This window comes from Canis lupus, chromosome 9, assembly GCF_011100685.1.
Source record: "Canis lupus familiaris isolate Mischka breed German Shepherd chromosome 9, alternate assembly UU_Cfam_GSD_1.0, whole genome shotgun sequence".
NCBI lineage: Eukaryota > Metazoa > Chordata > Mammalia > Carnivora > Canidae > Canis > Canis lupus.
The window spans coordinates 26,083,584-26,104,109 of NC_049230.1; the positions used below are offsets into that span (position 1 = coordinate 26,083,584).

General features: G+C 60.0%; 1 protein-coding gene and 1 long non-coding RNA gene across 5 annotated transcripts; one reads left to right on the forward strand and one right to left on the reverse strand.

Annotated features, from left to right (window-relative positions):
• The first annotated feature begins 365 nt into the window (after positions 1 to 365).
• Positions 366 to 13,840, forward strand: LOC111097376. Of its 4 annotated transcripts, XR_005364478.1 has the most exons (5): positions 366 to 720; positions 2,568 to 2,746; positions 6,296 to 6,792; positions 12,952 to 13,078; positions 13,349 to 13,569. It is a non-coding gene; the product is annotated as an uncharacterized LOC111097376 (long non-coding RNA). The 4 variants fall into 4 exon arrangements; XR_005364476.1 differs by lacking the exon at positions 2,568 to 2,746 and having other exon boundaries at positions 375 to 926; positions 13,349 to 13,563; XR_005364477.1 differs by lacking the exons at positions 366 to 720; positions 2,568 to 2,746 and adding an exon at positions 4,804 to 5,202 and having other exon boundaries at positions 12,099 to 13,078; positions 13,349 to 13,840.
• Positions 3,275 to 19,112, reverse strand: PPP1R9B (protein phosphatase 1 regulatory subunit 9B). The gene is made up of 10 exons (XM_038547633.1): positions 17,697 to 19,112; positions 13,706 to 13,838; positions 12,321 to 12,441; positions 10,360 to 10,464; positions 9,132 to 9,267; positions 8,377 to 8,529; positions 8,210 to 8,263; positions 5,497 to 5,726; positions 5,067 to 5,163; positions 3,275 to 4,882 (listed from the first exon to the last, which is right to left on the reverse strand). The coding sequence occupies exons 1-10, from the start codon at positions 19,110 to 19,112 to the stop codon at positions 4,829 to 4,831; spliced, it is 2,499 nt and encodes an 832-aa protein (XP_038403561.1). The 3' UTR covers positions 3,275 to 4,828.
• Between the last annotated feature and the right edge of the window lie 1,414 nt (positions 19,113 to 20,526).

A 20,526-nucleotide genomic window follows, 5' to 3' on the forward strand; every position in this document is an offset into this window, starting at 1 on the left:
CGCCTCCACTGCGAGGTCCGTGGGGGCTCGGGATTCATCCAGTCTCCGGACGTCCACCGAGCCCTCGGTGCGCCAAGGCCTGAGGGCACCGCGGGGAACGGAACCACCGGGCCAAGCCGTCGGGGCTCGTCTGGATGTGTCGGGGGCGTGGGGGGGGGGGAGACAGACCAGTGGGGGGCCCCAAATAGCCCAGGTGCCCCGAGCCCGGGTTCACAGAGCACCGGAGGACGCCGGCGCAGCCTAGGGACGCGGGGGGTGGGGGTGGGGGGTGGAGGTGATCCTGGGGGCTTCCAGGTAGAGGTGGTGTGTTGGCTACCCCAGCCGGCCAGGGCTGGGTAGAAGTGCTAGTGGGGCTGGGTGGGGGTGGCGGGCTAGAGTGGAAGAGGAAGCTGCGAAGGTGCAGGGGTGGAAGAAGTGCTTGCAGTTTATCCTGGAAGCCATAGGGGAAAGGAGTGAGGGGCTCATATTTGCTTTGAACCCTTTGGCTCCTCTGTGGAGAGTGGACTGGAGAGGGCAGCGCGAGGCTGGAAGAGCCCTGGTGAGGCTGATGAGATGGAGGCAGTAGGCATGAAGATCACAGATCAAGCTGAGGGCTGTCCGGGACATAGAATGGAAGAAATTGACCAGATTTGGGGATCGCTGGCCACTGAGAGAGAAGGAGGCCTTGGCCCGAGGCTGGAGTCCTGGAGGGGGCTCTGGGATGAGATCACACTTGGAGCGGTGAGCCTGAGGTGGTGGCAGGCCAGGGCAGATAGTGTAATAATCAACAACTAGTGGCCATACTGTGATGGCATAGGAGCCAGGCACTGTACATTCCCCTGATTGTTAATGTCACCTCACAATAAACCTGGTTGTTTGTATTACCCCCATTTTAAGAGAGGAAAACAGAGATCTCGAAGAATGAAAGTTTTGTTCAAGAGCAAATGGTGAGGTTGGATAGAAGGATCCAGACCTGAGGGGGTGGGGGGAGAGGTATGCCACCTAGGGATAGAGTTCCCTAAGGGCTGGCTGGAGTCTCTGTAGTCACGGGTCTCCAAGGAGCTGTGGGAGGTGGTATGTTGAGCCAGGATGGTCTTCGGACTGTGGATGAAGACCAAATTAATAGGCTTTGAGGGCTGAAGGTATTCTAGGAAATCTGTGGGAGTTTTGGGGTCTCTGTGTGTCTTTAGAATCTGCTGGCAGCCATGGAATGCTGGCTAGATTGTGGAGATCTGGGGACCCAGTTGGGACTCTGGGTGATGTCCTACAGGGCTGAGTCTGGGGTCTTTAGAGAAGACATGGTTTTCAGGCATCTGGTGAGATCTGAGTGGGGGCCAGGGGGGTTGATTATATAGGCCCTGTCAGTTCTGGGTGCTGGGTGCAGGGGGCAGGTTCTATGGGAGGGTGTCTGCTAGGCTACAGGACCAGGGAGGACCCCTGTTTCTAGTGATGCCTAAGCTTCTGAGAGTTCAGAAAATGCCCTTCATTTGATTTCTCTCCCCTAAGGCAAGTGTTGGGGTTGTGGCAAACCTGCTCAAGCCCCTAAGAATGGGGCAGGTGACAGGGCAGGGCTGAGGTAACAAGCCTCACACAGACCTCCCCATAGCCACTTGACATAGCCCCAAATGTGGACATGGCTCATGGTCATGTCACCTCTTCGGCCTGAGAAACTCAAAGCAATGCCACACATAACACCTCCCACCATACAATGTACTCAGGCTTAGGCATGGGGAACCACCTGGCCCACATTTTGGAACATACTATGTATAGGCCCCTCACATAATACACAGGAAGATGGGGGAAAGGCAGCAGGACCTCACCCTGGAATCAGCCCCAGTCAGACCAGCAGAAGTTGCCACAGCCCCTATATCTGCCTTCCCACTCAGATTGGTCTGGCCACTTCACTTAGAATTTCTTGGCTAGGTTTCCTGAGCAGGGTCCCAGTGACCATGACTTATAGCCTTGTGTTTTGGTGGTCTCTGATCTTGGGATTCAGCCACCTGGATCTTTCTTCCCAGAAGTGTCCCAAGGATGACCCCCCTGGAGAAAATGACTTGAGAAGCAATGGTCACCATCCCAAGGTTTCCAGGTGACCCCCAAGTGAGCAGCAGGCTGGATGGGTCGAGACTAGTCATCTCAGATGTTGTCAGAATGACTTTGAAGGGCCCAGATTCCTTTGGGCAAAGGGGAACATGAGAATACCCTTGGGGGGCTAGGCCACTGAGCTTGTGCTTCTGTGCTTTCACACCTAAACACACCAGCACCCAGAGCAGGGCAAGGCTGGTGTTGGGGACTGCCCCACTACGCCCCCCCCCCCCCCACTCTCTCTGCTCTCTGGGGCTTCACAAAATATTGTCCTTAGGACCCTGGCATTTGGACTGCCAGACCCATTCTTTTCTTTTCTTTCTTTCTTTTCTTTCTTTCTTTTCTTTCTTCTTTCTTTCTTTCTTTCTTTCTTTCTTTCTTTCTTTCTTTCTTTTCTTTCTTTCTTTCTTTCTTCTTTCTTTCTTTCTTTCTTTTCTTTCTTTCTCTTTCTTCTTTCTTTCTTTTTTTTTTTTTTTAAGATTTTACTTATTTATTCATGACAGACACAGAGAGAGAGGCAGAGACACAGGCAGAGGGCGAAGCAGGGTCCTGAAGCAGGATCTGTGCAGGGAGCCCATGCAGGACTCCATCCTGGGACTCCAGATCATGCCCTGAGCCTAAGGCAGATGCTTAACTTCTGAGCCACCCAGGGATCCCGACCAGACCCATCCTATTAGGGCTGGTGAGTTTGCAACCAGACATGCTGGAGCAGAGCAGGGGGCTAGAGCTATTTAAATTTTCTAGGGCAGAAAGATTCTCAGGACCCCGGTCACAAAACTGCTCTGACAGGTCACCTCCCACCCCCGGGAGACCTTTGATCCTTCGGGGACTTCAGGTAGGGTGCCTCGTGAGAGGAGAGGCCGGCTATTCTCCCTGAGGTTAGACTTCTCAGGGGAGGGGCGCGGTTCTCCTCATCCTATCCTACCGAATCCATTCTCTGAATTCTGCCAGAGGCCTCCTAAAAAGAGGAAACGCGAGGGGGCTAAGGAACTCTCTAGAACCCCCAGCCCTGCCCAAGAGGAATGGATAGAAGAGCATGGGTGCTGATGGGGGAGATGGTGGCAAAAAGGGCGTTTGCTGGAAGCGGGAATATGGGATCTTCATAATCATGAAGGGTCTTCCCAGTAAAGGCAGCACCGGGAGGAGGGGACCACGGGGCACCGACCGACGACCCTGCCCCTCCCCCACGAATCAAGAAACCAGGCAGAGAGGCTCTGGGGGCTGCTTTTATGGGGACGACCTGACAGAGGGCATGGTCCGTACAAAACCGGGAACAATACATACATATATATATTATGTACAGAGACGCAGTCCTGCGGGGGGGCGGGGAGGGGCGGTGCCGGCCGAGAAACCGGAAGCGCTCCGAACCCCCGCCCACCTGGCCCCGCCCCCTCCATCTGCCGCGGCGACGGGGGTGAAGCGCGTGGGCCCGGGCACCGAGACAGCCAGCTCTTTGAGGGGTAGGGGCACGTCTGGGGGTGGGAGGGGGGCGCCCGAGAAATACTGATCGATGGCGTGGTCTATTTACAGGGGACGAGAAGCCCAAACAGATGTGATGGGAGTTGTCTGTTTTTAAAAACTGAACATAAATCCAGTCTGGGGCAGGGGCAGTAGGAAGAGGCAAAATGAGAGATGGATCCTGAAAGGGGAGGGGACCTGGGGGGGGTCTCACCTCCCTTGGTCCAAGCCCCAATTTGGGGTTAAAGTGGGGGAAACGGAGCAGATTTCACTTAGGAAGCAGGCTGCCAGCAGGGCAGCCCTGGTCTCCAGAAAGATGAGTAGTAGTAAAATTTTGCCCTCCAGTCAAAACCTGTGGGTGTGGGCGGAGTGAGGCTGAATTTGCGATGTTAGTACAAGGCTTCCAGGTGTGGCCCTGGGCAGGGCAGGGCCTGGCTCTCTGGTGGGAAATGTTCCCCTTGCCTAAGACCAGGGGCTCTGCAGCCAGGCCCCCAAAGCTGACCTCTCCTCCCTGGCATTCCCAGTCTTGGCCAGGAAACCTGGAGCCCTGAGAAGCCACAGAACTGTTCCAGGAGGAGGTTATGGCTATTTGGCACCTGGGGGTGGGGAGGCACAAGGAAAAATTGAGGGCTGCTGCCCTAGGAAAGGGGGAGCTGGGGACCAGGTGTCCTGGACTCTCCCCTTCTCCCGAAGGATGCATGAGAAATCAGTGCAGGGCCAGGCCCAGCCTCCAGGCTCAGGGGTGAACTCTGTCCCTCCTGGGTGGGGGGACCGGGATGGGTGGAGGTGTGGAGGCAACCCCTCCCAGCAGGAGGGTCAGAATGCAACAGAGACAGCACAATGATGGGGGACAGGGAAAGGGCCAAGAAGGTAGAGAATCTCAAGTCAAGAGGCCCAGGGCCCACCTAGGAGCCCCATGGGCAGGGAGCAGCCTCCAGGTGGTGAGATGCTGGGAGAGCCCCCAGCCCCATTCCAGTCCAGAGACAAAGGCTGGAGGTTGATTGTAAAGTCTGGCAGTATGGTCTGCAGGTCCTTGTGTCCATCTACCACCCAGGCCAACCCTCGGCATTCCTTGGCCTTTGTGCCTTAGCCCCATTGGGCAAGAAGGAGGCCATCCTTCCAGCCACCTCTGTCTGCCCAGGCCCTCTGGTCCCTGAAGCTGGGGGAGGTGGGGCAGAGGGTGGGGGAGTCGGGGCACCTGTCCCCAGGCTGGTAGGGGGCGGGGGGGGTGTGGGAAGTATTGAGGACAGGGGAGGGAGGACAATGGGAGGGGATTAATTATTGTCCGGTCAAGGAATGATTCCTGTTAAGTAGAATTGGAATTCCTCAGTGTTTGCAGGTTTCCTTCCAGTTCTGAGATCTGGCAAACAAAAGGGAGAGGGGGTCAGGCCTGGAGACCAGGATGGGCCCTGCCCCTTCTGATCCCCTAGTGGGGACATGACCCTGAGCCAGCAGCATGACTCTCCTTCTCTCCCTCCAGAATCCACAGAGGGGTGCTAGAGGGGGGGATCACCTGCTGCCCCCTCCGTACACCCCGGTCTTACCTTGTCCAGGAGCTTATCCATCTCCTCCTTCCTAGCCAGCTCCGACTCTTCCAGAACCCGGCGCTGTGCGGTCTCCTTTTTCAGGAACTCGATCTCCCTAGGGATTGGCAGGGGACAGAAAAGACCGTGGATAAGGGTGTGTAGTCAGATTCTCATCTAAGGGGTCTCGGGTCCTCAGCCCTGTCCTTAGCCCCACCTGGGCAGCTCTGTTCCTCTCCCTTAGGCCTGGAGGCCCCAAGGCTTTTGGGGCCTGACTGCTGGCTCTGGAGCCCAGTCATTCTGGGCCCAGTACCCCCATTGTGGGGCCCTCCCAACTTTTGTGCTCCCTGCCTCCTGACTCAGCAGGGGTAGGAAGAGGCTGCCAATAATGGCATCTCAGCCGGTCCTCCCTGAGCCAGGCCCCCTGGCTCCCAAGCCCCTGGCCACGTACTTCTGCTGGTAGTCCTTGATGAGGCGTTTGGCCTTGCTGTACTTGCGCTCCAGAGCCTGGTACTGGGCCTGGGTCTCCCGCAGGTGCTCATCCACAGCCTGGCACAGGCTCTGGGCCTCGCCCCAGTAGCCCTCCAGTTTCTCCATGCGCTCCTTGTTCTCCTCCACGCTCTGCTCCAGCTGGGCCTTCTCCACCCGCCACCGCCCCTTCTCCTGCTCTAGGCTCTGCAGCTGAGGGAGGAAGGGTCAGCTGGGATTGCAGGGGGCCGCAGGGAGCTGAGAAGCACCCCCATCCTGGCACCAGAGCCAGTGTCTGGATGGCTGCTGCATTGTGGAGCCCATGGCCCGCCAACTACTCACTCTCCTTGGCTGAGCCTGAGAACTCAAAGCTGGAGAGGGAAGAAGTGGGGGCTCAGCCTCAGAGCCCTCAGCCAGCCCCCCCACCCCCCCGCCACTGTATTGCGCTCCCATCAGGCAAGAGACCAGGTCAGTCACTGACTAACTCTGTGACCCCAGGCAAGGTGACTTCTGTCTTAAGCCTCAGCCCTCACATCTGTGAAAGGAGACTGACCCCTGGCAGGCTTATGGGACTACAGTAAGATGGCAGGTGTGAAAGAGTAGGCCAGGTGACGGTCACCATCGCCCTCTGGCCCTGCTGTGCCTCTGGGCCTGCTGACCAAGCCCTGGTTCTGTGGCCTCCTAAGCAATCCTGGCTCCTCTCTCACCTTGTCTCCCAGCTCCCCACAGGCACCCCGCCCCAAACCCAACCCCACCCACACAGACCTATGCCTCTTTTTCAGGACCTCACTGCTGTGACTTCACTGCTGCACCAGAGCTCAGCTTCAAGCCCCTGCCTGCCCCACCAACCTCGTTGTCTGCAACACCACTTGCTATCTGTCTTCCGGCACAGAGGCCTGCCCGCAGATCCTCAGACTTGCCACAGGGCCTTTGCCCATGCACTTCCCTCTGCCTGGAATGTCCCTACCTCCTCCCCACCTTGCCCATTATTTCCCACTAGCTCACCCTTCAGCTCTCTGCTCAGTGTATCACTTCCCCAGAGAAGTCTCCTGTGATTCCCTCCAGCAGCATCCCCTCGAGCACAAACACACCCTGGCTGGATCAGACTCCCTGCTGCACCACTCTGGGAGCTCAGCAAGCCTGCACTCTCCTGCAGAGCACCATGTCGATTGGTAACAGTATGGATGGACATCAGTGTGCACACTAAGCTCCACAAGGGCGGCAGTCAAATCTGCTGCTGTCCCCCGCAGGGATTGGAAAAGACTGGGGCACTCAGAAGGTACCCTATAGGTGTTTACAGTTGAAAGCATGAACAGATCTTTGACTCGCCCCTCCTTCCTGCTCTGCATCCACCCAGGATCGTCTCGACCTCAGAAATGCAGCTCCAACCCACCCTTCCAATCCATACCCTCTGCCTGCAATGTGGGCAGCCCTGGCCACCATTCCCTCCAGGACACCACTAGGGCCTCCAAATCCTCCCCACCCTCATGTCCTACCAACTCGTAGGCAGCAACCTTTGCCCCTGGTGAGCCCCATGTGGCCACAGGACCAAGGCCAGAGTCTTTAGTGGGTTGGTTCCCCTGCCAGCCTCAGCCTTCACCAAAAGGCCAGCTCAGCCTCCCACCTCGTCCCCACAGGAATGGCTGCCAGTCAGTGGGCCTCCTCTGAGCTCAGCCTCTCTTCCCTGGGTGGTGCCCTTCCTTTGCCTCAGTCACCTGCCTGCCCCACAAGGCTCAGCTGTGACCTCTCCTCTCTCCATGTATGGTGGATGTACCATGGCTGCATGGCCCCCATGCACCCCTCTCTCCCTACCACATTGGAAGCCCCATGGGAATTGGGACTCCTAATGTCCAGGCTCAGCTGGGGGCCCAATGCAGACTTTTAATATGAAGTCTGTGCAGGCTGAGTATGTTGGCACCCAATGTGCTTTGAGTAGGTGTCAGTGCGTAGTACATATGCGTGTTTGTGTATGTCATGTGTGTCACCATCTGGGAGCGCCAGCATCAGCCCCTCAGTGAGAATGCACATGTCCTGTGACACTCCTCCTGAGAGATGGCTGTGCCTGTCTATATTGCAGCAGACAAATGTAGAGTCTACATATCTAGGCTAAAGCACCTGGGTATAACGTCAGGTGAAGACTGAGTCCTGTGTCTCGAGGTCCACATAGAGTGGGCATCTCCAGAGATCTTGGTGAGCAGGCCTGGGGGTGGTACGTGCCTCAGGTGCAGGCTGGCATGAGTCAGTGTGTGTATCTCTGAGTAGTTTGCATTTATTGCTGGGCCTGTTTGTAGAGGATAGGTATGAGACAGAAGAAATGTGAAGACCTCTAGAGTGACTTGGTGTGTCAGTATAGTAGCTAATGACTTGACTTTTTACTCCGTACTTTTTATGAGCCAGGCACTGTGCTAAGGATTTTATATGCCTTCTCTCATTTAATCCTCACAATGGAACATACAGCATTGGCACTATTATCATCCCATCCCATAGGGGAGGAGACTGAGGCACAGAGCAGCAAGTGGATGGTGGCACACAGGGGTCCACAGCTCAAGCTTTTAACACTCCTCTCCCTTGCCTCAGAGCAGCTTGTTCTGTATCTGCCTGTGGGTGACCTATGAGCGTCAGTGTAAGCAGTTGTGAGGGTGGAGGGGTCATCCCCCCAGCCTTCCGGTCGCCCCCTCCCTCTGCCACATTCTTACCTTTCTTTTTAGCTGCTGGATCTCTGCCTCAGTCACAGCATGCTTGATCTGGAGCTGGGGTGGGGCAGAGAGGCAGGCGCTCAGCTCCAGCTGGAGTAGGCAGTGCTTCAGGGCAGGATAATGGCCTGCCTCTGCCCTCCACCACTTTAGGGACCCCCTCTTCCCACCTCCTTGAACTTGTGCACCAGCTTCTCAGGCTCCATGTCCACAGGGGACAAGGCATCCTCGTTTTCTGCCAGCTCAAACACCTCGATGGCCATCTCGCCACCCGGGAACGTGGGGCTCAGCTCCTCATCCTCGTCGGTGGCATATTCTCCTGTCTGTGAAGAGAGCAAGGAAGCTGAGCACCCTGCCCACCTCAGCCTCCCTGGGCTCTGATGAACAGGACTTGGACTGGCAACTGTCTGTCCCTGTCAGTCTGGGAGCTACCCAGAGCTGTGGGTCACGCCTCCCCCATCAGGCTGGGGTCACACTGTGGCATAGTCTGCATCTTCACCCAACAGCCTGGGGAGTCCCCAGAAGGCATAGGTAGTTCCTCCCGGAGACTGAGACCCCTGAAGAAACAGCCTATGCTTTTCCCCTCACACCACAGGTCCCTTGAGGTCTGGAAGCAGGCTCATTCCTCAGATTAGGCCCCCTGGGGGTAGAACTATGTCTTCCCCTCAGAGTGGGGACTCTGAGCCAACTGAAGGTGAGCAGGAAGGCTCTGTGAAGACAGAGTGTTACTCCTCCATCACACTAAGGGTTCTCTGAAGGAAGGGTCTGTATCTCCTCCATCACTCTGGGGCTCCCCCAGGATAGGGAATGGTGTCCTGGCCTCCCTCAGGAGACCTGGGAAAGCAGCAGAGGCACAGGATGGGTGTAATGCTCCGTCCAGCCACCAGGGGGCGATGATGCGGCCGGCCAGGCCCGGTGTCCCTACCTCCTCATCATCTTCCCCGTATTGGGCGTATCTCTGCTCCATCATCTCCCGCTGCCATCGCTCCTGTTCCAGGGTCTGCTGAATTAGCTGGGCCACCTCGCTCTGCTCGCCTGGCCGCTCCCGGCCAATCATAAACCTGCAGGAGCAATAGCGTCATCCACCCTGCCTCTGTCTTCAACTGGGTGATAGCATCATCCTCTAGGCTGGTGCTCCCGTCTCCACACCCAGACCCTCCCAAGGGAGGTGAAATGAGATGGCTGAGTCCAGAGGCTGTGGGGTGTTAATAATGAATGGGGGAACTGGGGGCCCTTACTGGGTTTCTTTCCTGGGACAGCCAGAAGGCCTGCTAACCCTCAAAGCCAGTTGTGGGGGAGGGGTGACGTCAGCCAAACCCCCTGCTGGGCTGCAGGGGACAGCAGTTCAGGAGCTGCCAGGGCAGGGGGCTCTTCCCCCACCAGGGGACAGAAAGCGAGGCTGGGGAATGGCGAACCTGACCCATCCCAGCAGCCTGCTTCGCCATTCCCCTGCCCTGGGGCTGTGCAGGGGTATCTAGCGTAAGCTCCAAGCCCCCAGGCTTCAGGAAGGGGCGGGATGATGGTGAGTGGAGATTAGGATGGAGAGGAAATAGTGGAACTTCCAGGCACTAGCCCCTCCTCTCTGTGGCCACCCACATCCTGTTTCTCTCCACCACCCTTTCCTGGGGGCAGTGCCCCTTTTGGAGAGGTCAGGGAGTGGTCCCTGAATATTGTGCCAGAGAGAGACATAAGGAGCTTCTAACCCAGTTCCCTTAATTGACAGGCCCTCCCAGGGCCTGAGAGTCCTCCCAGGATTACAGAGCTGGTGAGGAGGGAAGGATGAAGTGCCTGGTGGGGGGACCCCAATTTGGCATTCTCCTTGCACATCTTGGCTCTTCAGTGAGTGAGTCACAGACAGGCAGGGGAAGGAGAATAAATCCAAGAGGCCAGTTTGGAGGCGCAGCAGACCATGGGCCTCAAAGCCTGAGTGCTGGTGGCCAGCAGCATTCAGGGGTTTGGGAGGGGAATGGCGAGCGCTGGGCAGGGCTATGAGCACAGCAATTCCTTCCAGCAGGGAGGCCAAGGAAGCTCCTTTATGAGGTGGGCCACTCAGAACCTTATGTGGGTGTGGGCAGGCAGGCAGAGTGGCGGGATGAGGCCAAATCTCCTGTCTGCTCCCCCTCCCCACCCAGCCCTGCCTGGCCAGTGCTTACCGCACGCGACCCTTGGTGTTCCGGAGCACGGAGGCTGCGAAGCTCTGGGTGACTCCAACCAGACTTGTGCCATCCACCTCGACCAGGAGATCATTCACTTGGATCCTGGGAGAGGCCACATTGGTTAGGGGGGGCTGTCCCAGGGGAACTGGAGCAGAGGTAGTGGTGGTATCCCCCAATCAGAAACTTGAGGCTCGGTCCCTGCTGGGTCCTGGTACTTTGTCTACTTGTATAAAATGCAGGAGGCCAGAGGGTCAGGGATCGGCCGGACCCACACCAGGCAGTGAGACCCGGCCAAACAAAGCAGACACAGGAAGGACCAAGAGGGGTAGTGAGCACACTTCCTGTGCTAATCACACCCTTGTCCCCTCCTCCATCGACAGCGCGGTGTGATATCCACAGAGTTCGTTACCACCATGCACTCCAGCAAAGGCCCAAAGCATAGGTAACACACAGTCCTCTTACGTGTCCATTTCTACAGACTCAAGTCTGCAGATTTTCTCCCAAATGCCGAGACCCACATAGCATACTCCTGTGCCCACTGCACCCCGATATGGGTGCACAGCCCCTACCACATCTAGATGAGGCACCAGAAGCCCCGGCTCTCCACAGTAGGAGATAGATGGGGTTGGGTTAGCCTGGCCTGCCGACAGGACCCTTGGCCACCTCCTTCCTCCACTGCCACTTCCCTGCAAGCTCCAGGCCTTCTCTTAGGGCTCCTCTGCGGAAATGGAGGAAATAGCCTATTGTGAGCAGCTCACCCGCCCCCCCCCCACATGCCCCGCATGCGGCTACTCTCTCACGTGGGCACACACCCCCCCACGCTGCCACCGGGTGACCACAGGAACAGCTCTGGAAGTCCAAATTGGGGGAGGGGCAGTAAGTGAAAGAGCAGGGGTGTCACCTTCCTTTTGTCCATCTCACACGCCACCTGGGCCACAGCAGGCAAAAGCACCCTGAGGGAGGCAACCCAAGCTCTACAAGCATGACCCCAAAGTCACCAAGCCCCTACAGGGATACCAACTCATCTCAGTCACATGGAGGGAGTCTGGGTTTGAAGGTGCCACCACAAGGCACCCCTGATACCACTTCAAACAACCCTGGGGATGCCCGAAGCCCTTTCCCACTTCCCCTCTGTGATAGACACAGTGGAGTGGTCCACATTGGGGTCATCAGGCTCTCCAGGGCTCCAGGAGGTCCTCCCAACCCTTCTGACCCCTTCAGCCTCAGGTGCCAAACATAGGTACACATGCTCACACGTGCACACACACAAGTAGCAGCCCCCTCCCCAGGCACACCACACACCTGGGTCCCCCTTGCTCTCTATGCTCCAGCCACACCTGCCTGCTTTCCGTCCTCTTCCTGGAACCTTTTGCACATCCTACTCCCTCAGCCTGACTACTGCTCATCCTCAGGTCTTAGTTCCACTGTCACTTCCTCCAGGAAGCCCTCCCTGCTATCCAGAAAGAGCAAATCCTGCTTCTGATGCCTTCACAGCACCCTGTACTTTTCCCACATTTTTTTTTCCCGACATTTTTTGTGTGTCCACTTGGATGTCTGCCTGCTTCACCACAGCCTGTGCTTCCCAAGGGCAAGGGAAGTCCTCACTGACTCCCCAGGGCCTGGCTCCAGCCCCACCACAGAGCCAGGGATTCGATATTTGCCGAGTGAGAAAAACAAAAAGCTCACATGTATCCACCAGGAACTGAGACTCCGTGTCTGTGTTCTCCCCACCACAGCCCAACACACACTTGAAACCAGGACTTATGATGCCTCCACACAGCCCCCCTTCCTCACCCTGCAAAGGATGTAAGTGCCATGAGGACAGGGGGCTCACTCAGTTTGTTTACTGCTGTCCTCCCTGGACTGGCACCTCCATCAACACCTGAGCCCTGCAGTGGCCTGGCCTGGCTCAGTGGCCTGGCTGGCAGCTGGCTGCTGTGGGGAAGGGGAGCTGGTACCTGCCATCCCGGTGGGCTGCACCACCCTCGGTCACCGTCTTCACAAAGATGCCCAGCTTCTCGAGGCCCATGTCGGCTCCAGCCCCCATGCCAATGATGCTGATGCCCAGGCCTTCGGAGTCTGTGGAGCAGAAAGTCATGAGAGGCTGGTGTTGGGAGGTAGAGGTGAGGTGTTCTGGCCAGGGCTTGTGGGGGACAGAGTAAGAGACACCCCCTGACCCCCTACCTCACCCCAGGGCCCACCCGACCTCAAACAGCAGTCCCCATGCTTAGGGGATGTCCACAACTGGGGAAGGGACACCATCCTGTCCACCCCCTCTTTGCCAAGCCAATTAGGAAGCTCTTGGGTCACCCCCTGCCCTTTGCTCCCCCCAAGAACCAATGAGCCGCAGGACACACTGAAGGTGGAACCTAGGAGGGTGGGCGGGCCAGAGACTGCCTACACGCAGATGAGGGGTGCGGAGGGATGGGACGGTGTGGGGGTAGCCATGATGGGGTTGGTCTTCTCTACGCACGCTCATCCATACTCACGGCCTCAATGACCGAAGACCTCCTGCTCTTCTCTCCACAGCTGTCCCCTCCTGTCTCACGAACCTCTGACATCCAAACTCTTATCTTCCCCCACAAACAGGCTCTTCCCGTCTGCCACTCCCTCATGGGGCCTGGAAGTCACCTGGATTCCTCCCTCCCCCTCATGGTCTCAGCCAGAGCCAAATAACCACCAGATCCTGCAGATTCTACCTCCAAGGACCTCTCAGGTATACCCACTTCCCCCATAGCCATCATCTTGTCCACACCACTGTGGTCTCTCGCCATCCACTTAGGACCCTTCTCCCCACAGCACAGCCTGATGTGGTCTTTCTAGAATATGTTTCCCACGCCTTACCAGTTTCCCGTCCATCTTAGAAAAAAGGCAGTGTCCTCCACATAGTCTACAAGGCCCTGCATACTCATCTTGTCCTCGTGATCAAAATCTAGCCAAGCCTCCTCTCTCTTTCCCACATACTCCCCAAAATTCCCATCTTCAGAGCTCAACGCAAGTGCAAGCATTATTTCCTTGGGGACCCCACTGACCTGAGTCTGCATGTTGTGGCGGCCTCTCCCGTCCCTGCCCAGCACCTACTATAGCATGTAAGGACACAGTTAGCGGGCATTGGTGACTGCTCTGTCACCACCAGGCCCCAACAGAGCCCGGGACCCTGCCCACGGGGCCCTGGGGACTGGGCACCTAAAGGGGCAGAGTGTGGGCCGGCGGGGGGCGGTGGGAGGAGCTCTGGCTGCTGGAGTCCCTGTGGCTGGGGGCAGTGGCCTCAGGGGCCCAGGGTGGAGCTGGCGCCAGAGAGGAGATTCCCCCACGCTCTGTGGCCTGGCCCTGGGCCTCTCACCCTTCTCCAGCTCTACAGGGAACAGCTCCAGCCTCTCCACCCGTTTCTCCAGCTCATACTCAGCCGAGGCGGCCATGGGGTCCACGTCCTCGTTGCGCCGGTCGTAGTCTTCGTTGGAGTAGGTACTGAACACCTGCAGAGGGGCCGCTAGTCAGAGGGCAGGGGTGGAGCTGGTGCCCAGAGGCCACTGAGGCAGGCAGGTGCCCACTGGCGATCCTCTCCTGCTTGGGCCTCCCCCAGCCCCAGCATGACCCCAGCTGGAATGGCAGGCCCTTCTGGGGCTCCAGCGCATGGGGCAACAGAGAAAGGGATGCGGTTGCCCCAACCACACCATTACTTTCTTCCGCAGCCCCTACTGGCTTGAGCATGGCTGCTGGAGGAAGGAAAGATGGGCAATGCCCCAGAAAGCAGCAGACTCAGGAAGCCGGGTCTCTAGGTCGGGGACAGACCAACAGACCGGGACACAGAGAAACATGAGGACCCAGAGAGCCAGACGGGGCGGACACAGACGGCAGAAGAGTGGAAAGAACAGGCTGAGCAGGAGCAGAGGCGCAAAGGAGGAGGGAGGAGGAGGGGAGGAAGAATGGAGAAGATCCTGGAGGATGCCAGATGGGGAGAGAGGGGGGAACGGGTGTGAGACGCAGGGACAGGGGAGGGAGGAGGAGAGGGAGGAACAGAGGAAGATAGAGGGGCACCCAGGACCCAGCTGACCTGAACCTAAAGTTGAGGCCAGGGTGGGGGAGGGAAGCAGGAAGGATCTGTTCCGCCCCCATGGAAAAAGGGCAGCCCCCCCCACTCGAGGTGCCCCTCAGGTGGCAGGAGGTGGGTGGAGGGGAACGCCAGGCCCCTGTGGCTTTGCCTGCGTGCCCAGGCCTCAGTTTCCCTCCAGAGAAGCAGTGCTGAGGTGTGCCCCTTGTCCCCAATGCACTAGAAGGCCCTGATAAGAGCAAGGAGCTCAAGGAGCAGCAGTCTCAACACTGTCCCCAGTGAACCCAGCCTACATGGGGCCCCAAGGCCTACCTGTTGTCCCCTGTGCCCCTCTGCTGTTTCCTTCCTATGTCTCCCAGTGAGAAGGGGAATTCCAACCCTCCTCCAGAGAACAGAGAAGCTAGGACAGGGGCTCTGTGGGAGGGCCTCACTCTGGGTCCAGGTGGGGGTACCCCCAGTGGGAGGTTAATGAGCACCATTTGGGGTACCATGACACGTTCATGCTTCATTGCCTGCAGCGACAGGTTGGCACCACTTGGAGCCAAGCGGGGGCGGGGAAGGGTGGGAGCAGCTCTGGGCCAGAGGCCTGCGCAGCTGGAGTGGAGCACCGTGTCCCCTGAGGCCCCTGCCAGGGCCCCCTCTCTTCCAGGAGCAGGTCCATGGGCACCCTGGCAGGCAGCAGACTTTTGTCCCAGCCTTTGTTTGGGCTCACTCAGTGTCACTCCCCACCAGAGCCTCACTCCCAAGGTGGGATTTCATAGGATGAGAAGTGCAGCTGGGAGGTCCCTCAATGTCACTACATCAGAGAAATCCAAGCTCTGGCCCTTAAAGCTCATCGTTAGTCCTGCAGCGGTCAGACTGCCCTTCTGACATCTGGCAATTGGCCCTCAAGCCCCCTGGAGGGATGGGCCACCCAGTCTGTACATAGGATAAGATGCGAGGTCTGCTGCCAAGGTCAGGGCAGGATGAGACTGCACCCAGCTGGGCCCTGGGGAATGGGTCACCTGTGACTGTCCCCATTGCACTCATGCCTGGGGCCTGGCAAATCGGCTCTGGCCCACTTTTGCATCTGAGTCCCCTGACCCTCACCCTCTGCTCCAGCAGACCGGGTCCCTGCAACCCTCAGTCTGGTGGTGGTCTGGATCAACCAAAGCAAGCCCTCCCCGATGTGATTCGTGTGCATGAGCAAGCCAATACACTGTGACCTCCAAAACACTCTCCCAGCCTGTCCTGGGCTTTGCCCTCTCCTCTCTTATTAGCCGCTCAAATCCTGCCCCCTGCAGGAAACCCAGGCCTCAGGCTCAGAGGCCCAGACTGCCCCTAACATTGCCCACCAGAATGTGCCCAGCCCATTAGAGGGTTGGGCCCAGTCCCCTGCCCCAAGTGACAATGTGGCATTGAGCTCTCTATCCTCAGCAGAAGCCTTCATAAAGGCAACAACTGGGTCATCCACACAAGACCCGGGAGTCAGTGTCAATGCAGGGTGGGGGCAGGGAGGGGGAACAACAAGGACCTGAGGTCCTGGGGCGGGGTGGGGGGGGAGGAAATCCCCAGTAAGGTCAAAAGTCAGACACACCAAGGAGGCACCACATACCACTGGCTCCCACAGTCCTGTGAGCAACAGTCACCAGGGAGTCGGGGAGCACTGCTCCAAATCATGCGCTATTTTTTACCCAAAAATCAGGGTAAGGTGTCAAATATAGACAGTCAGAGGCCTAGGACTGAAAGACTAAACTCCATCTCTGAGGGGATCAGGCAGCTCAGAGAACTGATGAAGGGGGGGTGGGGGTCCTGACTCCCTCAGTGGTCCCCACCTCCTCCCCAGGTCCCAAGAAACACCCTCATCCTCTATCCAGGATCCCATAGCTCTCAGGACAGGGAGGCCGGAGGAAAGACTTGTAAGGTCGAAGCCTCAGAAGGGGGAGGGCTGGCCTGGGAGTAGCACCTTTCAGGCCTCAGCTGGGGTGAGAGGTGGGAGAGGGGCCACTGATATTCTAGGAGGGCTGGGAGGAAACATGGGCAGCCTCAGAGTCCAGGACCAGTTACAGAAACTTTGAGCAAAGAGATGAGGGCTTGGCTCTGGAGGGGTAAAGACAGGGTCCAGGCCCTGGACAGCCCCCTGCAGTGGATCTAGTGCTGGGCACAGCTGAGCCTGAGAATAGGGCCAGCTAGGCTGCATGTGCCAGCCAAGACTGGAGTGGCAGGAAGGGAGGAGGTGACCAAGGGCTCTTAATTCTTCCCGGGGATGTCCCCACCACTCCTGTTGGCACTGTTCTGAGGATCTCAGGGCACTGGCACCAGCCACAAACCAATCACAAGCGTGGTGGCAGGGATGGGGGTGCTGAAGGGCAGCTCCCATCCCTCTTTCAGGGCACCCGGAGAATGTGGCAAGAGGGCTTGGGGTTTGCCAAGGCCATGGGAGTGTGCCCTACCCAGCAGCCAAGAGCAAAGACATGTGGGCAGCTGCCAGGGCCCTGGGGGCTTTCCCAGCTCCCACCCCCTCTCTTCGGTGTCCCGCCCAAGGCCCAGCCCCCTCACGGGCCAGGCCAGGCACCTGCTCCCTGCCCAACACCTCCACCTCCCCAGCTGGCCCAGCACAGACCCCAGGGAACAGGGCCCCAGCGCCAGACTAGGCCTTTCCCCCCACCCTGAGTCACATGGCCCCAGCCTAGCTCACCCTCAAAGACCTGCTTCCCTCTTTCACTTCTGCAAACTTTGGGGTGGGGGCTACAGACAGGATGCAGGAGGACTGTGGTCCCCTACACCTCACCTTCTTTTAGGAAGTTCTTGGCTTCTCCCTCCTCTCTAGGGGGAGTGCAGGGGGGTGTTTCTAAGCTCTTGGTCCTCTCCCGCCCAGTGGGGTCAGGAGCAAAGTGGGGAGGGTCTCCTGAGGACACACACACACAGACACACACTTCCCACCACCCAAGCCCCCAAGAGCCTCGGGCGGCCTCTGGGAGGAAGAGTGCCTGGGAGAGGAAGGGGAAGCAGGTGTCCCAGGATGCAGGTGCGGCCGAGCCAGGGCGGCCAGGGCAGCCAGGGCAGCCAGGGCGAGGCTGCAGGCAGAGGAACCTGAGGGCAGGTCGGGGCAGGCCGCCCTCTGACAAACAGCTGGAAGTCCCCCACGCCCCCCTCCGGGTGGTAACTTCTGGGAAGGGGGCTGGGTGGCAGGGGCTGACTCAGCCTGCCAAACCCGGCTGGCTGGCGGGCTGGCGAGGCGGGGGCGAGGCGTGCACGTGGCAGGGGCGGCGCGGGGGCGGGGGCGGGGAGGGGGCTCACTCACTTGGATGGGCGCCGTGCTGAAATGGATCTTCCGGCTCGGGGCCGGGTCCTCTTCTTCCGAGAGCCCCGGGATCTCCACGCACCCCGACTCGGGCTCATAGGGGGCCTCGCCGTCCTCCTCGTCCTCCTCGTCGTCCTCCTCCAGGGCGCTGCCCCCGGAGTCCTCCCCCAGCCCGCTGTAGGCGCTCACGTCCACCAAGTCCGCCTCCGAGAAGTCCTCCTTCTTGGACTCATCCGCCTCCTCAGGGGCCACGTCCGGGGCCCGGCCGTCGCCCAGCGCTCTTTCGGGCGCCGCCACGGTGGCCGCGGCCTCCTCGGGGCCCGCCTGGGCCTTCTGCGGCTCCTCGGGCGCGGGGCTGGCAGTGGTTGCCAAGGCGCTGCCATTCTCTAGGGCCGCGTGGACCGTCACCTCCGCCTGAATCACCTCCCCGGGCGCCGCCTCGGCCTCCGACTCCCCGCTCTCCTCCACCTCCACCGGCTTGATCTTGCGCACCTCCCGGGGCTTGGGGGGCGGCCGGGCAGGGGCCACCCGGTGCTGCGGAGGCTGCTGCCCGCCGGGGCCGGGGCCGGGGCCGGGGCCGGGGCCGGGGCCGGGGCCGCGCTCCTTGTCGGCCGGCGCATCCCCCGACGGGGCGGGCGGCGGCGGCGGCGGCGGCTGGAACACGCGGGACCGCCTGCTGACCAGCTTCGAGCCGGCGTGCGGGGCCCCGGCGGCCGCGGCCCTGGGCAGCGCCGGGCCGCGGTGCAGGCCGGTCCTCGAGTCGGCCTTCTCGAAGACGGCGCTGAGCTGGCTGACCGTCGGCGACACGGCGTCGGCGTCCAGCTTGTCCAGCGCCTCGGTGCTGCCGTTGAAGCGCACCACGACGTCCAGCTTCCGGTCCTGCAGGCCGGCGCGCTCCTGCCTCAGCAGCCGCCGCGCCGCGGCCTCCTTGTCGCCGCCCGAGGCCGCCGGGGCGCTCCGCTCGAACAGCTTCCGCGTCTCCTGCAGCCGGGACGGCGGGTGCGGCGGCGGCGCGGGCTGCGCCGAGGGCGCGGGCTTGGAGTCGAAGCGGCTCACGCGCTCCGACACGCTGGTGCCCAGCTTGAGCAGGGCGCTGTGGTCCACGTTCTCGTTGAGGCTGCTGGCCCGCGGCAGCGACAGGCGCACGCCGCGCTCGGGCGCCCGCGGGGCCTCGGTGGGGCCCGCGCCGCCGCCCGCCTCGCCCGGCGGCCCCGCCGTCGTGCCCATCTGCAGGAACATACTTTTGATGCGGTGGACGTTGGAGCCATATTTCTTGTGGTGGGCCGCCTTGGGCGCCTCGTCGGGCCCGGGCGCGTCGGGCGGCTTCAGCGCCTGGATGCCCGCCTCGTAGGCGCTGCGGTGCGGGGAGGCGCTCCGGAGGGGACCCCCGGGCCCCCGCGGCTCCGTCTTCATCATGGTGGGGGGAGGCGGGGGCGCATCCCCTCGCTTCCCGCTCCCCCCCTCCGACAGGCGGCTGGCCAAGTCGGGACCACCGCCCCCTCCCCCCGAGAAAAGAAACCCCGGAAGGCCTTTTGTAGGCTCCCCCCAACCAGGCTGCCAAAAACAGTTAACCCCGCTTAAAAAAAAAAAAAAGGGGAAAAAAATCTCCGAGCGCCCTGTGTGGGTCGCCTCCCCCAATCCAGCTGCCACAGCCACCGGCCCCTCGTTCAGAGCCCGAGCGGCCTGCTGCGGTCGCCCCCACCCAAACGCGACAAGCGGCGGCCGGGGCCGGTGGGACCGCGCGCCCTGCCCGCGAAGCAGCGGCGGAGGCGCCGGCTCACATCGTCCGAGGCGGTGTCAGCGGGGCTGGCAGCCCGGGAGTCCCCCACCCCGGCCGGGGGCCTTGGCTCTCGGGGGGCCCGGCACCCCGGCGCCCATGGCTGCTCGGCCGGCCCCGGCCGCTCCGCCGCCGCCGCGCCACCCTCCCTCCCTCCCTCCCCCCCGCGCCCCGAGCCTCGGTCTTTCTCTGGCTCTGCCCGAGCGGCGGCAGCCCGACACCGAGCGGCTGCCCTTCTCGCCGCCGCCGCTGGGGGACTGGCACCTCTGGGTCCTAAAGGGATCGGATTTCCGGGGCTGGAGTCTGTGAGCCCTCCCCTTCCCCTCCTCCCGACCGTATCCCCTCCCCTGCCCCTCCCGCTCCGACAGCCTGACGCTGACCCCCGCTCCCGGCCCGTCCTCTTCAGCCCTTCCATCCCAACCTCTGACTGCGGCTTACCCAGACCCACCAAAGTAGGCCCCCACCAAATACTGGGGGAAGCGGTCCAGCCGCAGTGGTCTCACGGGGGGGGGGGGGGGCTCTTCACCCCAAACGTGAAGGGAGAGTCGTGGGGGCGGGGCACAGGAGTATTTCCTTCATGGTCCTTGTAGTTCTCTAGTGTGGTTCAAGACCATCGGCATCAAAATCGCTGGGCACTTTAAACATTTTTTAAATTCAGATTTCTGGGCCCTCCTCCAAACTTTGTGAAGCAGAATCTCAGAGGCCGGCCCAGGAACCTGCATTTTAACAATTTCTTGTGGAGAACCTTTTGCAACCTTCTAAGGTGTGAAAGCTCCGCTCAGTGTTGCTGGCCTTGTGGTGGAGGAGGAAGGAGAACGGAGAAAGGAAATGGTCCTCATACCCCCCCCAGGTGGCGGCCCGAAGCTGGCCTTTGCCCTTTGGAACCCTGTAATGGGTTGTCCAGTCGCCAGCCCACTCTGCACCCAGGCTGCCAGGGAAGGGGTGGAATCCTTGTCTTCCACCCCTATGGGGGCACTCGCCTCTCAAACAGGGAGGAGGAATTCTGGAGGCCTGGGGCCAGAGTTTCACCAAGTGAGAGCTCTGGCTCGGGTG

Bases quoted from the DNA above. Each gene is read 5' to 3' on its own strand.
- PPP1R9B (XM_038547633.1), bottom strand. From the start codon at position 19,112: ATGATGAAGACGGAGCCGCGGGGGCCCGGGGGTCCCCTCCGGAGCGCC. The intron at 13,839-17,696 runs GTGAGTGAGCCC...GCCCCTCTGCAG, and splicing joins TCAGCACGGCGCCCATCCAA to GTGTTCAGTACCTACTCCAA. The intron at 5,727-8,209 runs GTAAGAATGTGG...TTCCTCCCTCAG, and splicing joins TCCAGCAGCTAAAAAGAAAG to CTGCAGAGCCTAGAGCAGGA.